We start from the raw sequence: 18,148 nt of genomic DNA, 5'->3' as shown, positions 1-18,148 counted from the left end.
TTCCATTCAAATGATGTTTTAACTTCATGTGAATAAACGGCAAAACACAAGTTTGTCACAGTAAGAAACAATGCACCATGAAGTTTACACAAATTTTACATGGCTCTGATTTGTGTCACGTGATCGATAACGACCAACCACACTACAGCAAGGTCGCCAAAATGAAACGAAATCCGGACGTTTCCCCCCCCAAGACAGTTCCCCCTTAAGACATTTTCCCCCCAAGACGTTTCCTCCCAAGACGTTTCCCCCCCCCCCCCCCAATTTAGTTATACCCAAGACGTTTCACCCCCAATTTTTAAATAATTTGTTTCTTAAACAATTTCACCTTAATATTAAATCTTGGATTGTATTGAAATAAAGTGTACATTTGTAATGAACTGCAGCAAGTATTTAGTGATATAACCCTTACGGAAATATTATAGTTTGCCGCGAACACTTGCTGCGATCATGCCACGTATATCCGGCGAACATGCCGCGAGCACTTCTGATACAATTGGTATAACTGTTTGCGGGATGTTCGTTTGGTGTTCACTTCTCACATGCAAATTAGTTCTGCCACGAACAAGTTGCCGCAAACTTCCCGCGAACAAGTTGCTGCGATCATCCCGCGATCTAGTTGCTGCGAACATCCCGCAAACTAGTTGCTGCGAACATCCCGCGAACTAGCTGAAAATCATCACTACAGAAATTGTGTACAAAAAATCATGTACAGAAAAAGTGCAAAAACAAATAAATTAATAAGAATCAGGGATGTTTAGAAATTTATTGAATAAACTTGAACACTGAGGTTGTAACAAATTCAAATTGTCAATGTCTGAACTTTTTCATATCATATTTGGAGCATTTTAAACAAAGTTTTAATGATAAAATATGTTTGAATTTTAACTGTTACTTGTCATTTCAATAACAGTGAGTGTATGTATTCATTTCATCCCAATGTTTTTCTTCGGTACTGGGACAATACGGACCATGGGACAATACGGACCAGAGAACCCGGACCATATTTGGGACAACCCGGACCACGTTTCAGAACGAACTGAGCTGTATTTTGTAAAGTTCTAGGCCACTATTTTGTACCAAATACATGTTTTTAAAGTTTCAGAATTACTAATAATGTCTATTACTAACATTGCTCATTTTTATTAAAGTTAACTTACAGGCTCATTTTGTAGACGACCCGGACCATATTATGGACGACACGGACCATATACTATGGACGACCCGGACCAAAGTTTTTGGTCAACTCGTACCATGTTCAGAAACTTAATTTGGTTGGTTTAGAAATATAATTATATTCTTATAACATTAATAACGTCATTAACAAAGGGGATAATGAGATAATTAGGATATGTAAATGACAGAGGAGATAGATTTTTCTACTCTTATTTTATTTATATATTTTTTTGTAAAATACAAAATGTAGATCTATTATATTTATGTTTAATTAAGTGAAAAGAATATTGTTTGCCGATTGTGTTAGTGAAATTGTTTTGTTTTGCATAAAAGCTGTGACAATGTCAATGCCTGATTACAGATCAATTTAGTTTACAGTTTGTCATTAATCAAAATTGTCGTAAGTAAGAAAATGATTTCCGGCAGTTCTATTGATCTTAAACAGTCATCAAATATTATTGATGATCTTTAATTACACGATCGATAGTTTAAATTAAATTATTTAAATTCATTTATTTCAGATTTAAAAGTAAGGAAAATAGCTTAAATCACTTTGCGTCGTAAAAAACCTAACCAATAGTATTTAAGGGTTATATTTATCTATTATCTTAATTTGAAATAGTTATTTGTGACTGAAAAAGAAAACGATGCAAAGTTTTTATTTAAAGATTTATTAATAGTTCAAGCAGCACATAATACAACATAACAATATATTACATTATATAATACATGAACAAATATAAATAATCCATTCACATTTTCCCTTAATACACGGCAAAAGAAAACTCACGTCAAGTAACACTGCAGCCGATAAAGAGTGCTTAATACACTTAATACCACTTTTAAACTGGTCCGTACATAGATGCACACGCATCTAAAAGGCTGCGCGTTGACCGTTCATTTCTTGAGTATTCGGCCCACAAAGTCATTAACTTTCCCTGCGTGGTAAGACTTGCCTTCTTTTGGTGGCGTCGTAACTTGTTTTCCCTCACCAACTTCACTTGAATGGGAATGTCCTTCGATTCTCTGAAGAGAAGGTCTACCAGCAGGTAGAATGGAAGGTTGCCCTTATAAGCACGGCGGTTGAGACGAGCATGCCAACCCTCTACGTCGTTGTTCGTTCGTATCGACCTCCCAAACACGGACCACAACGCCACTGGCCACAAATCGTTGTTAATCCACGTTGATTGTACATACTCAAAGAACGCGTTGAGCCGCTCATCGTTGCTTTTCTCTCGAAGCTTGTTAAATGCTGCTGGGATGTCCTCGGCAGGCAGCAGTGGTAACGCGAAGGTCTTTCTGAGTAGGCGGTAGACGGCGTCACGCTCAGTATAGGCAGTCTGTAAAATAGATGGAATATCTTTATATAGTAAAATGTCATGTGATTTCTATTCATTACAATAAGTTAATATAATATGGTTTATTTAATGAATTGCGGCACACTTGAAAATGAAAAAGAGAAATAGTTTTATGAATATGAATACTATCCGAATACTTGTTCGTTTTATAATACTTCCGTTATATTGAATCACATGTTTCAGAAAGAAACAAAGTGAATTTGTGGTTTCTCGCCGCATCATATATCATTACTTCAATGTTATATCAAATATTGCGATCTTGTTTCTTTCAATACGAATTAATAATTTCAAATGTTTGACATAATTACCTGTAATCCACTATCTCGCACCTTTCTGAACAGTGCCTGGCCGAAATGGAACGCACATCCTTTGATTTCAGGTTCCTCAAACACGGACCGCAATCCCTGCCAGATCCCTGCTTCAAAGTCGGCCACAAATGACTGTACATGGGTCGTTGGTAACAGTCGAAGGACAGCTTGGAACACCTGAAATATATAATAGTTTCATATATAATATTTTACTCTTAACAGTAATATACTCCATTATAAATGCAGCTTTATATACAATTGTTTAATATATACTGTACGTTATTCTGTGGTCGGATTAAAAGCTCACGTCGACGTCAAAGCGTTATTACACTAATGTATTATCATTTTTATGTTATGGCTTTATTACACTGCCGTGACGTCAAACATGTGAGAATTCACATTATATATCATCTAAATCCCCGGTACGTAGTGCGCTCTGTATGACCAGTAAATATTCTTACAAACATGGAGAGCAATAGTTTTTACTATTGATAGCATACATGAAGATAATACAATATTAATGAAGTGTTTTTATATCTCAGTTTACCTTTTTGTAGTCTTTCTTAGACTTCCCCGACATCAACACGTAACACAGCGGCATCTGTTTCATACTGTCGTCGCTCTTGACAAAGGCGTGGATTGATAGCAGCTGCACGAACGGATGCTTCACTACCTTGAATGTACCATCTACATACCAAGTCTTTGCCTTCTGAAGAAGCTCTAGTTGGTAGTTTGTGGCGAAGATGACGTGTCGTCGTTCTTTCGCTGGGACAGTGACCCTGTAGAAGTCTTCACCTAGTTCTTGGAGGAATTCTTCATCAAGCTAAAAAAGCAATGTGTTAATTTGCATGTATGTAAAATATGCTTTTTCAGCCAAAGAAAATAAATACTGAGCAGTGCACTACCATGTTTATGTAAATAAAATCTGAAAAGTAGATCCCTTGGAAGCACCGTGAACAAGGCAAACAGTGAAAAATGCAGACTCGGTTTGATAGAGTCTGTTCATGAGCAGTAATGGAAAACGCAACACTGCCCACGTCCCATAGCACCGGCTTAAGCAGTATTCAATCTTCAAATCTAAATGAGTTGAAATCAATAAGCCATTTATATTACCATTACTGGAGGATTACGAATTATGCTCTAGTAGATTTGTAAAAACAGTGCGTTCAGTCATAAACAGCTGAAATAGCAGAATTACCTCAAAGTCGAGACCGGTCGGGTCCTTCGGGCGTAGTTCCTTACGGCTGCGGTTACACATCTTCAATAGCGCGTCGTGACTAGATCGGGAACCTTCGGGCTGTTCTGGCCTTTGATGCTCGTCTGTTACAGATTTCACCACAACGCTAGCAGATTCAAATAACCTCGTCTTGGCAATCGTTTTCACCTGAAATGTAGCTGGGCTGTTGCAGGAATGCTTCAAATTTATCTATTATTTTCTAAGTAAGACTTTTTCATACATTCCTGTTATATTTGAATGTTCAAATTGGTGACATGATTTTGTTATGGTAAAGACATATATTAATTTATTATAGTGCACGCATCGCTCCGCGTCAGTTTTCTTGCTAATCACTAAAGAAGTATTTCAAATTAGGAATGCTTGTATATAATTGTAAAAAAAATAATAAAAAAAAATTGCTAAATCTGTTTCATTTCTTACCTCTTTTTTCACCTTTATGGCTGTCACTAGACCTGGCTTTGCCTGATGGTTGTGAGATCCCCCTGCGACTCGGAATGTATTCTGGAACTGTTTAATCGTTGCTGGACACCCACTACCTTTACTTCTTACGCTGCACCTCCAATCGATTGTACCGTTCGCAAGTGTTCGCTTCTTCACAAACGCATACCCATTCGACGACACCAGCTTGCTGTACCCCCGTTCGGACCCTCCCTCGACTACCTCATATGTGACTGGTGCCTGGTTTGGCGCGTTGTTTACCGTCTCATCCGCTAGGGTTCTACAAAAGCGAAACTGATGCATAACAATTATAGGCGATATTTGTTTCAGTGTAAGATCAGATATATTTCACCGAATGAACACTATAATGCAATAAATTCACGAGTGAAAATGTAATTTATAGTGTTCACGAGTGGAATATAATTCGATCGTACACTAAAACAAACAAAATTTCTATTTATTTAAAGTATTTTGAATGGCTTTAACAAAATTATATCCAGTTTGTTCGTGCAACGTCACGTGCATCGCATCATAACGTCATAATGTCGTGACGTCAGGATATTTTTGTAGAAAAACTGTAAATAGTTCTAACACGTTTCCTGAACGTATATATTCATGATCCTGTTATTATTTTTAGACCAGTTATCTTTTCTGAATTTAATATTGTTAAACTTACGTTTCCTGAATCTCTTCGGGCATCTCTCTATCAGGACGTGTGACGTCGAAGTCTGAATCATCGTTAGTCATCGTTTCATCAGATCTCACGGTTGTAGATTCGGTAATAATACTATCGGCAGCTGACAACCTAGTGCTCGTCAGTGGTTCGTCAATTGATGGGACCCTTAACGGCAGATGTGAAGATGTGTCTGGAATTTCACTGTAATTGACAGTCATATCGGCATCCTGAAAAAGACATAAGCATATGGGGTACCTACATATGGACACTAAGACTGGACGAGCACCTGTGATTAATATTGCACGAGTATAAAAATATCAAATTTATACCACACATCAAAACTTAACAAATATATTCTTGCATTATTTATTTTACATGCGTTTTACATGTTATTTGTTTCATATGTTACCGGTCTTCGTAATTAAGGCACACCATGAGAATTTCCCAGCAGTTTTGCACTTTGGTGTCAAGCTTGAATTAGACAAACGCAACAACAAATTGCAACAAACAACGCTTAAACAGCAAGACATTATGTATAGGATATAGACCGAGTACGAGGTCTTTCTCTACAGGAAAGACCTGTGCACGGGCTTCTTGTGAACACCAAGCCCGCAAAGCATGTTACAGAAAAAAATTACCTGTGTCTAACAAAATGTATGTAAGCGGTTATATTCTTATAATATGCATAACAAATTGATCTCAATTTCCATTTTAAAGACCGATCATCTTTATAAATTATATATTTAAAAAAAAAACATATCAAAGGCTTTACCTGGTCTGACTCTGTAACGTCCATTGGTTCGGGCACGGCGTTCTTACAAAGGTAGCAGGTGAACTGGAGAGTTGTTCCATCACGTACAGCAGCTCTATACTGTGTAACACTTATCCCTGTAATAAAGTGTTGTTTTTTGTTTTTTTTTTTCAAATGATGAAAACAACATTGTAAGTATATAATTTGAATCGAGAAATATACTATAAAGAACAAAGTGCGACTTCAAATTCCATCCCGTTTTGAGCAAATCATTATTCACAGTTTTTCATCAGTTATCATTAAATAATATGTTTAAGTAGTCTCTTATAACTGCACTAAAGAGTGACAAAGTTCATGTATTTAACATAACTTTATTGGCATTACATGTCATAAACTGTGTTATGCAAATTACATGTTTATTATATAATTTTATCATGTCTTTAATATTGATTTGTGTACTTTGGTGAGACAATACAGCTGCAATTTTTTCACAAACAAAAATCTGTGATTATCACCGCTTTAATACGCAACATAGGTTGATTGAATTATCACCTCGTTAATAACGCTAATTGAACTATACCCCGTTAATACCACAGCATCAATAATTGAATTATCACCTCTGGTCACGTGTGCTTTTTAGTAATGCCGTGATAGTACAGGTGAGTTGAAGTATTACAGTAGGTGAATTTGGTCAATCAGCTAATAATAAACAACCCTATATTAATGGATTAGATATTAAAAAACACATCACTGTTTAATACGGAAATGTGTATTTCTTCGTAAGTCTTAATTAATATAAATGAATAGTCTTTAATATCATATTATTACCTATATCGAATTAAAACAAACTTACCCGTGTTACACGTGCGATGCTGCCACTTTGTGCATACGTCACAAGACACTGCCTGCTGTCGAGAGCGCACTAATTTATCACAAAAGACACAGTTTTCCGCCATAACTTACACCATACACACAGACACAAATAACAAAGTAATAACAAAGTACAGAACACAAGCACGTTTTTTAATAATCCACAATTAAACAAAATACTAGTATAACACTAAGCAAATAATCCAAGTTAAAATATAGCACACTGAAGGAAAGTCAGAGAATACTGATAAAAAGCAAGTATGGAATAAATGGATTGTGTGGCTTTTATATATCTCCCTCTCATTTACCAAATATTACTCACGAAAAAGGAATAAAACATGTATGTTACACGTTTTAAAAGATGAAAGACTAACATTGTTGCATTATCACATTTTATTTGGTAATAAGCATTATCACATTTTATGTATCTCAATAAACGTATGATTAAAGGCACGTATGTCACACATTTAAAACATAAAAAGGTAAGTATCTCAATTAACGTTTGATTAAAGATACGTATGTCAGACATTTAAAACATGAAAAGGTAAGTATCTCAATTAACATATGATTAAAGATACGTATGTTGCGCCTACATGAAAAGGCAAACAAAATTGCAATTATTTCAATAATCATGTTTAATAGACACACTTGACAATTTTAATGACAGTTAAAGGATTACAAAACTTCATTAAATGATGGTCTTGGTCGTCCACGATAAGATCCTCCAAAACGTTTGTCGATAAATGAAGTTTACTGACAATGAATATTGCTCACATATATATTATTATATTTATGGTCCGGGTCGTCCTAAAACGTGGTCCGGGTCGTCCTCGAACATGGTCCGGGTTGTCCCAAATATGGTCCGGGTTGTCTGGTCCGGGTCGTCCCATGGTCCGTATTGTCCCTAATTCTTTTCTTCACACTGCTTATAAGTTATATGTAACAGTATCACTACAAATCTGTCATAGTTTTACATGTTAATATCAGACTTATGAAGCTTAGAAATTGTCAAAATAAGCTAGTTTTATATTTCTTTTTAGATAATCTGATACAGCTCTGCAAAAGGTTAACCACTTCCTGCGAAGACGTCCGGATTCTGCCCTATCACGAAGTATCTCAGAATCAGGTCTGACGTCAAAGTTCAGATCATGAAACTAAGAACTAACAAGACTATTCTTTTTGTAATTAATTAAACATGTAGTTGTCAATGGACCAAAATGACCTAAATGACATGACTGTGTTTTATTCCAATTAAGTAAAGAAAATACCGAGATTATGTTATACAAATGGTGTAAAAATATTCAAGGGAATTAACTCGACAGCATAGAAAAAAAAAACAAGGAGTCATGAATAAATGCCGTCCGAATTATGCGTATTGGCTGTCAACTAAAACTTCAGGGTCATATAAGTTTATTAGTATAATTTCTAGATTTTCACATAGTCAACGTCATGTTTTCCATGAGAAATCTATATATTTGCTTTAAAAATGGACTGTCACTGAAATGCTACATGTTCTAAAATGGCGGAGCATAAAATCCCACTATATTGTCATTCACTGTAAATGTCCTGCAAAGCCTTTTTTTAAATCCTTGACTATTATATAAAAGCAAGAAAAATATCCAACAGTGAAAGCCACGTTCTAAAAAGAGAGTCTCCCAAAACTGTAACTCACATCAGATGGACATTTCCACAAATATGACAGACACACACACAAACAAAACGGCAACACGAGGGCAAATCAAACAAATAAATGAACACAATATGGTACTGCCTTGAAACTTTCAATGGGAAAAACAAATTAAGGGAGTTAAGACCGCTTTATGATAGGCACCTGACCTAACTCTTTATCCTCAGCATATTCCAAAGTCACAGGACAGTGGAAATAAATGTTATCCCCGTTCTAACACACTGTTGGAACAGATGGCATTGAATGTGAAACATAAAAATGCTCTTGTAAATTTAGGTGAGAAGTAAAACTTTCCACAGTCCAGTGGATAGTCTCCCACGTGATTTTACCTACCTCGCAACCACTGATCAATTTATAGCTTTTGTTAGCAATATTGAATTCATATGCCTTACCATAACTTGGCCTTTCGACCACCCTGTTTATATATTTTTAACTACTACGTGCATAACACATACTCACTCCCCTTTAATTTGCACGAAATCTTTTTATATCTACTAACGATTTTTCATGGCATGCGCGAAAAGTAGTTTCCAGGTTCTTGAAAAAGGTAAGACAATATCGACAGATAGATAGAAGAAAATGTTGTGTTGGGTACCCTGCAGTAAAATGCAGAATAAACTCATTAATTTCCTTTTCAAAGATAAAACTTGAACATACGAAATGATGTACTCAGCAACCCTGCACCATCACCTCCTCCCAATGTATGCACAAGTATACTATAATGGAAAACATTAAGATCTATTTTATACCAAAATGTCGGTCAAGACAGTTACAACTCTTGTTTAAGTTTGTTAAAAAGTTTTTGCCCAAACCCAAATTTCTGAATCCTTTCCTGGAGAGAAAAAGCAACGTACAACTGATTAAATATGCATGTTTTGAGAAAAGCTATCGAGCAAAATGTTGAACTATGCAATAGCCTTCAAGATACAATTTCTTATATGCAGTAATTAAATTAGTCAAAGCATTAGAAACATCAGTCTTGTTCTGAATACCTATTGGTCGACTCAGAGATAGCTAGTTATAATAAGCACTTATAAGCAAATACACATCAGCACAGATATAATTACACCAATGACATCATGTTACGGTTATCAAACGATAAAACGTACGTACGTATAGTGTATAATCTAGTACATCTAGTGAAATTCCGAAGGTTGATAATAGCACAAAAGTGCCACAACAAGAAATAACAATTTTGCATAATCAGATAACTAGAATCTGGCATGAATACATGAACATGATGAGGACAGTTTAATAGAATTTAGAAAATCTTTAGACAAGGTCACTAAACTCAAAAGGCAAAATTTGGATTGCCGGAGACTTCAATTTCCCCAAACTGTCCTGGGACCCCGAGGGCACACCAACTCTAAAACCTGGCTGCTCTCACAGTAGAATTTATGAAGAATTCCTCTCTGTCATAAATGATTTCTCCCTCCAACAAATGGTTAGTCTCCCTACACGGTTAAACAACACTTTAGACCTCTTCCTCACCTCAAACTCAACTCTGGTCAAACATGTAAACACTATGGCGGGATTGTCCAATCATGATATAGTACAAGTACACTCAGATGCTAAGCCAAAGTTCAATAAAATGAAACCAGGCCTAGTTCACTTATATAAAAAAGCAGATTGGTCATGGTCAAAATTTCAGCAGTCCATAAAGTCAAAATCCCCTTCCCTGTTTAAAGGTTTTAACACACGGTCTGTTGAAGACCTATGGTCAGAATTCAAAGAGGTTCTATCCGAAGGTACGAACCTATTCATTCCAACCAAGAGAATAGGCTCAAAACCCCAACTACCATGGATTACCCAAAGCATTAAACGTCAGATTAGGAAACGAAATAAGATGTTCCAAAAGGTCAAAAATAACACAAGTCACAGGACAGTGGAAATAAATGTTATCCCCGTTCTAACACACTGTTGGAACAGATGGCATTGAATGTGAAACATAAAAATGCTCTTGTAAATTTAGGTGAGAAGTAAAACTTTCCACAGTCCAGTGGATAGTCTCCCACGTGATTTTACCTACCTCGCAACCACTGATCAATTTATAGCCTTTGTTAGCAATATTGAATTCATATGCCTTACCATAACTTGGCCTTTCGACCACCCTGTTTATATATTTTTAACTACTACGTGCATAACACATACTCACTCCCCTTTAATTTGCACGAAATCTTTTTATATCTACTAACGATTTTTCATGGCATGCGCGAAAAGTAGTTTCCAGGTTCTTGAAAAAGGTAAGACAATATCGACAGATAGATAGAAGAAAATGTTGTGTTGGGTACCCTGCAGTAAAATGCAGAATAAACTCATTAATTTCCTTTTCAAAGATAAAACTTGAACATACGAAATGATGTACTCAGCAACCCTGCACCATCACCTCCTCCCAATGTATGCACAAGTATACTATAATGGAAAACATTAAGATCTATTTTATACCAAAATGTCGGTCAAGACAGTTACAACTCTTGTTTAAGTTTGTTAAAAAGTTTTTGCCCAAACCCAAATTTCTGAATCCTTTCCTGGAGAGAAAAAGCAACGTACAACTGATTAAATATGCATGTTTTGGGAAAAGCTATCGAGCAAAATGTTGAACTATGCAATAGCCTTCAAGATACAATTTCTTATATGCAGTAATTAAATTAGTCAAAGCATTAGAAACATCAGTCTTGTTCTGAATACCTATTGGTCGACTCAGAGATAGCTAGTTATAATAAGCACTTATAAGCAAATACACATCAGCACAGATATAATTACACCAATGACATCATGTTACGGTTATCAAACGATAAAACGTACGTACGTATAGTGTATAATCTAGTACATCTAGTGAAATTCCGAAGGTTGATAATAGCACAAAAGTGCCACAACAAGAAATAACAATTTTGCATAATCAGATAACTAGAATCTGGCATGAATACATGAACATGATGAGGACAGTTTAATAGAATTTAGAAAATCTTTAGACAAGGTCACTAAACTCAAAAGGCAAAATTTGGATTGCCGGAGACTTCAATTTCCCCAAACTGTCCTGGGACCCCGAGGGCACCACCAACTCTAAAACCTGGCTGCTCTCACAGTAGAATTTATGAAGAATTCCTCTCTGTCATAAATGATTTCTCCCTCCAACAAATGGTTAGTCTCCCTACACGGTTAAACAACACTTTAGACCTCTTCCTCACCTCAAACCCAACTCTGGTCAAACATGTAAACACTATGGCGGGATTGTCCGATCATGATATAGTACAAGTACACTCAGATGCTAAGCCAAGGTTCAATAAAATGAAACCAGGCCTAGTTCACTTATATAAAAAAGCAGATTGGTCATGGTCAAAATTTCAGCAGTCCATAAAGTCAAAATCCCCTTCCCTGTTTAAAGGTTTTAACACACGGTCTGTTGAAAACCTATGGTCAGAATTCAAAGAGGTTCTATCCGAAGGTACGAACCTATTCATTCTAACCAAGAGAATAGGCTCAAAACCCCAACTACCATGGATTACCCAAAGCATTAAACGTCAGATTAGGAAACGAAATAAGATGTTACAAAAGGTCAAAAATAACACAAACCCAAAGGTCAAACAACATTACAGAAATTTTAAAAATCTTGTCAGGAAAAATATCAAACAAGCCCATGATAGTTACATAGATTATGTCCTGGAATGTCAAGATGATCCGGATAACCCACAAACAGGTCAAAATTTCTCTCGTAAGAAACTTTTCTCCCTTGCCAAAAATGCCAAGCAAGACTCCCAAGGCATTTCCCCACTCCTAGACAAGAGCTGTCGGAGGACAGCAACGCTCGACTATTCAACAGCCTTGTCAATTGAATGAATACAAAAGTCGAAAAAGGGGCATAATTTTGTAAAAATGGGAGAAAGGGTTATGGAACCTATAAAGTGCTTATCAGCTCATAAAGTGAACAAGTGCGTGAAGTTTCAATCCTTTCCCATAAGTGGATACTGAAATACCAGCTTACATACAAAAACTTAACCAAAAACTGCTAAGTCGAAAAAGGGGCATAATTTTGTCAAAAAGCAAAACAGAGTTATGGAACCTGTGCAGTGTAGGTCAGTTTATCACAGTGAACAAGTGTGTGAAGTTTCAATCCATTCCCACAAGTGGTTACTGAGATACCAGCTTACATACAAAACCTTAACCAAGAATTTCTAAGTCGAAAAGGGGGCATAATTTTGTCAAAAAGCAAAACAGAGTTATGGAACCTGTGCAGTGTAGGTCAGTTTATCACAGTGAACAAGTGTGTGAAGTTTCAATCCATTCCCACAAGTGGTTACTGAGATACCAGCTTACATACAAAACCTTAACCAAGAATTTCTAAGTCGAAAAGGGGGCATAATTTTGTCAAAAAGCAAAACAGAGTTATGGAACCTGTGCAATGTAGGTCAGTTTATCACAGTGAGTAAGTGCGTGAAGTTTCAATCCATTCCCACAAGTGGTTACTGAGATACCAGCTTACATACAAAACCTTAACCAAATCGGGACGCCGACGCATGGGTGAGTCCAATAGCTCTACTATTCTTTGAATAGTCGAGCTAAAAACGGTCAAATTCATACGGATAATAAAAAGAAGGCCAATATCCTCAACCGTCAATTCCAGTCCGTGTTCACCCCAGTGTCACCTCTCAAATTGGGCCAACTCTGTAAAATTAAAGTGCAGTCTCTACTCTCCATACCAACTGATTACCAACCAAAATATCCCTAAATGCCAAAGGTCACTATAGGCATAAATGGTGTTCAGAAACTCCTTTCGTCCCTGAAAATAGATAAAGCATGTGGTCCCGTTGGTCTAAAGCCAATCCTTCTTAAAAATCTTAGTGAACAAATCTCACCACTAGTCACTAAGCTCTTTCAAAGGTCCCTTGACACGGGCACTATCCCAGCTGACTGGACCAAGGCCAATGTCACTCCTTTATTTAAGAAGGGTGACAAAAGCAATCCTGCAAATTACCGGCCTATTTCCCTAACTTGTATTCTCTGTAAGTTACTGGAACACATCATAGTCTCTAATATTACCAAGCACTTCCAGGTTAACAATGTCCTCTATGACCTACAGCATTGATTCAAGGCCACCAGACGGACTTGATCCTTCTGGACTTCTCTAAAGCATTTGATAAGGTTAACCATCTGAAACTTCTGTACAAACTTCATCAACATGGCGTTCAAGGCACCACGTTGCAATGGGTCAAGTCTTTCTTGATTGGCAGGCACCAGTCTGTCCTTGTGAATGGTGAAACATCAGAAGAAGTTCCAGTAACGTCCGGAGTCCCACAGGGCTCCGTCCTAGGCCCCCTTCTATTCTTACTCTACATTAATGACCTGCCTGAAAATCTGATTTCACAGGTTCGTTTATTCGCCGATGACACTGCTGTCTATTTAACTGTAAATAGTTCTGCCCAAGAAAACATCCTCCAGCAAGACTTAAATAGGTTACAGCTATGGGAAAGTAAGTGGGACATGGAGTTCATCCCCTCAAAATGCACTGTTATGAACATAACAAGGTCAAAAAACCCTATCAAATCAAAGTACACACTCCTTGGCCAAGTCTTGGAAACAGTTCCTGATGCAAAGTACCTTGGGGTCACTATATCCTCAGATCTTAATTGGAATAAACACATCAATTTAGTCACGTCCAAAGCTACCCGAACACTAAACTTCATCAAGCGAAATATCCCATGCAAGAACCCAAAAGTTCGAGAAGTAGCTTATAAAGTCCTAGTCAGGCCACAACTAGAATATGCTAGCTGTGTCTGGAACCCTTACACCCAACAAAACATCCACCAGATCGAAATGATTCAGCGGAGGGCAGTGCGATGGGTTAATCATGACTACTCCCCTTACAGCAGTGTCACAAACATGCTATGTCAGCTGAGATGGCGTACCCTTGAAGATAGGAGATCTGATTCACGCCTTCTTATGTTCTACAAGATAGTGAATGGTTTGGTTGCTGTGTCACTTCCCCCCCCCCCCCCCACCCCCCATGTCAGCCCCCATCCCGTCTAACAAGACATATGCATCCCCACTCCTATACACAGATCCTCACTCCCTGTAATTACTATAAGTACTCTTTCTTTCCAGCCACCATAGTGCTTTGGAATTCCCTTCCAGTACAACTTGTGCAAGCCCCCACCCTGAATCAGTTTAAGCAGGGTGTGACCACTGGCGCCAGATCAGAAAGAAAATGCCTCTGTATGTATAATACCCTACCCCTATGTATTCTATAAGAACCATGGTCGTGAACGGTCGTGAACGGGAAAATATACTAACCCATTTCAATCGCGTATTTCATACCTAAAACACGCAGTTCAGTAAATGTGTACTATTTATATTAAACAAGTGGTAATTTATCTTCCATTGTGTACCGGTCACATTTCTTCAATACTTTTTATCTTAGAAAAACAACGTGTAGTTTACTGTTTTTCAACGTTAAACAAAAAAACTTGCTTGAACTTCCCTGATGAAGTTCCGTTCTAGATTACAAAACCATTCTGATTGGCTGATGTAAAAATGTATGTCAGTCGTCATTTTACTACACGTGTACGCTAAAATGTTTATATGCAGTATAAATGTGCAAAATGAATTAAATAAACAGAATAGATGTATACCAATGTATGATTTCAAATTCAAAATCATATACAAGATGAATTTCATTCATCATTTCGAGTCTTATCGTAAAACTGTGAATATATTGCATTCTGTTTTTGTTTGTTTACATTTCGCTTAACATGTGCACACTGCCGTGACCTCTAGACCGGATGTTCATTAGGGGAGTTCACGCAAGTTTTTTCTGTAACGTTGACTAAAGCATAAAATATATGGAGCATCTCTGCAATATTGAGACAATGTGACTGGTGCACGATGGAAGATAAATTATTGCTTGTTTAATATCAATAGTACACATTTACTGAACTGCGTGTTTTAGGTATGAAATACGCGATTGAAATGGGTTAGTATATTTTCCCGTTCACGACCATGGTTCTTATAGAATACCTAGGGGTAGGGTATAACATGTACAGAGGCATTTTCTTTCTGATCTATAGAATACCTAGGGGTAGGGTATAACATGTACAGAGGCATTTTCTTTCTGATCTGGCGCCAGTGGGTGTGACCAAACTTATACACAATGCTTAACATGATAGACCTGTTTTTAAACTGCTTTTATCTGTAAATCATTCTTGTTTTTAACACTATCAACTGTATTCATACTTGCAATACACATCGTGTATTACTTTTATCCTCCTATCCAATCTACTTTTAACTTCTTGTACAGGCGCGCAGCTGCACAAAATACTCGCAGAGAGGAGTGTTGCAGTATAAATAGATAGATAGAATATTATTTGAACCATTCGAGAGTTGCTCGCAATACTGGTGTAACTCATATTAAACAGAGAAGGACTTAGACAGTATTTTGCTCAACCCTCTAAATCGTTGAAAAAAGTTCACATAATAATTATTATATACTGCCAAAATAATGAATAGAAGCTAATAAAATACAGGAAAACATAAAGACATCTTATAATTATGCAGGAGGGACAATACTTACGCTAAACAAATTTAAGTTGACCAGTACAAGTGAGCATTGCTGGCACAACAACAACAGTGGCAGATTTTTTTCCTTTTCAGGCACTAAAAATATCAGAAACTGCTTTATATTGGTAAAATAAAATCTTTCACAAGATTCTACACTACCATTCAATATGATAGCAGGTTCGGTTTGACTGAGTCTGTTCATGTGAGGTAATCAAGTGAGCAACACCCCTAGCGCCCCTTAGCACCGGCTTAAGCGAAATCTATTATAGTAAAATTAAGTAGACTCCATGATCCCAAAGGACCAGAAAATATAACAGAACCAACTCTAAGTACGGGAAGACTTTCTACAGCCGCCACAAGCACTTAAACACTGCTGTTGTGATAGTCAATGAAATCAATAATATTCATTTCTCAAGTGTTTACTTCACAGCAGCGGGTGTTAAGTGCTGTGTGGCGGCCGTAAAAAGTCGCCCCGACTTCATCTTACAAATGGTGGCAGCGGGTGGATGAAGTCAACTGCCGGACTGGAGTTGCCTTACCCATGCATTTCCTAGGCCATATCTCGGGACGAGATTTCTCGGAGTGGAAAGTAATGCAACGATTACTGAATGCATAAAGGGAAGTAATTCCATTAATATGCAAATTTGTAAACCTGTCAATTGTCATTGGAGTAAAATGACAGTATATAGGCGCAATAAATCACCTTTGGTGATGAGCTAGCTTTTCACCGACGGGATTTGTGTGTCTGTCCGTGTGGATGCCAGTACATGGCACTAAAACGTTACAATGGTATGCATGAGACAGAGTATAAAATGGAAAATATCATTTGTGAAAGTTGAAAGAAGTCAATATATTGACCCTTAGATGGAGTTTTTATATTCTTTGGCGTTTTGAAACACCTTAAATAAAGTCAAAGAAGTATAAAATACACAGAATGGCAACTGGCTGTAATCTCGCGTGAGCTCATGTCAGAGCGTGATTCGGCGTTATCTTACTAAAAACAAACATCGGCGAGCATGGCGTTACAATTCGTACCTTTAAAACTACATTTAAAATACATGTTAGCTTCTAAAACAAAATTAGTTTAATTTGAAATGGTCTCAAGACACGAAGTACACGTTTTCTTTTTGCCATCGAAAGAAGCGTGGTCATACGGTGATAATTATTTTACCGATGAATAATTGCTTTCGCATACAAAATGGCTAGTGGAGAAAGCGCCACTTCCGGTAAATGGGAGGTTGGCGAGATTTGCTCTATATGCCTTTCAAGTTGCCAATCTATTTATTTTTATAGCTCTTTGATAAAGTCGAACATTTCCATATTAGTGTAGATTACAGTAGAGAATGTACTCTTAGGTTATATATTTCTGTTGTGTAATTAGTGTAATTATTGTCTGTTTTATGTGGTAAAAACTTGTATTTATCTATTTATAAAACTGTCTTTATCTAAACACTAACTGATTAGAATAAGAAGATATTCGACACCTGTCGGTTGTTGGTATTGTCCGGAACAGTACGGGAAACAGGTTATGTTCTGAACTTGATCGTTATCACTCGAACGCTCTGCACAAGCGTCTCCGTAACAGGGCTGAGAAAACGTGCAAAATTGCAATATTTTGAAAACCTGGCGATATTATTCATGGAATCATCAAACACATACGCCAGACCAAGTAAAGAACCTCCAACAAATGTATGTTGTCCCCCTAATAGACTTGTTCCTAAAAATAAGAATCGCTCAAAAGCTAAGGCCAAAAGGAATTCCAGACGTTTCACCCCCAAGACTTTTCCTCCCCTAGACATTTCACCCCCAAGACATTTCCTCCAAAGACTTTTCACCCCCAATTTTACAAACCCTAGACTTTTCACCCCCAATTTTTAATATAGTGAAAATATCGTGAAATATTTTGTTATTTGATATCTAAAATCTTTTTTATATATTTTGTATAGGTTGTTAGGGCATTTATGAAGATAATTTGTTACTTTATGGACCATAATTCTATATAATATACACTGAAGTTAGGGTAACATACATCATTATTTTTATAGCTCTTTGCATACATGTAGTCAACTTAATCAACTGATCTTTTTAAATGTCAG

General features: G+C 36.9%; 1 protein-coding gene across 1 annotated transcript; it reads right to left on the bottom strand.

The window, feature by feature from the left end:
* Nucleotides 1-963: 963 nt before the first annotated feature.
* Nucleotides 964-8,074, bottom strand: LOC123559645 (uncharacterized). The gene is made up of 7 exons (XM_053531379.1): nt 5,966-8,074; nt 5,194-5,420; nt 4,500-4,797; nt 4,041-4,226; nt 3,390-3,665; nt 2,843-3,019; nt 964-2,516 (listed from the first exon to the last, which is right to left on the bottom strand). Exons 1-7 carry the CDS (start codon nt 5,987-5,989, stop codon nt 2,019-2,021), a joined length of 1,686 nt encoding a protein of 561 aa, XP_053387354.1. The 5' UTR covers nt 5,990-8,074; the 3' UTR covers nt 964-2,018.
* Between the last annotated feature and the right edge of the window lie 10,074 nt (nt 8,075-18,148).

Source organism: Mercenaria mercenaria, chromosome 19 (assembly GCF_021730395.1).
Source record: "Mercenaria mercenaria strain notata chromosome 19, MADL_Memer_1, whole genome shotgun sequence".
In the NCBI taxonomy this organism is placed as follows: Eukaryota; Metazoa; Mollusca; class Bivalvia; order Venerida; family Veneridae; genus Mercenaria; species Mercenaria mercenaria.
The sequence above is the reverse complement of the archived record's forward strand: the minus strand, read 5'-3'. Positions and strand labels throughout refer to the sequence as shown.

Excerpts from the sequence above, each read along its gene's own strand:
- LOC123559645 (XM_053531379.1), bottom strand. The coding sequence starts at position 5,989 with ATGGACGTTACAGAGTCAGACCAG. Across the intron at positions 4,798-5,193 it reads CCCGAAGAGATTCAGGAAAC|AACCCTAGCGGATGAGACGG; the intron begins GTAAGTTTAACA and ends TCGCTTTTGTAG. Across the intron at positions 3,666-4,040 it reads CGACCGGTCTCGACTTTGAG|CTTGATGAAGAATTCCTCCA; the intron begins GTAATTCTGCTA and ends TTGCTTTTTTAG.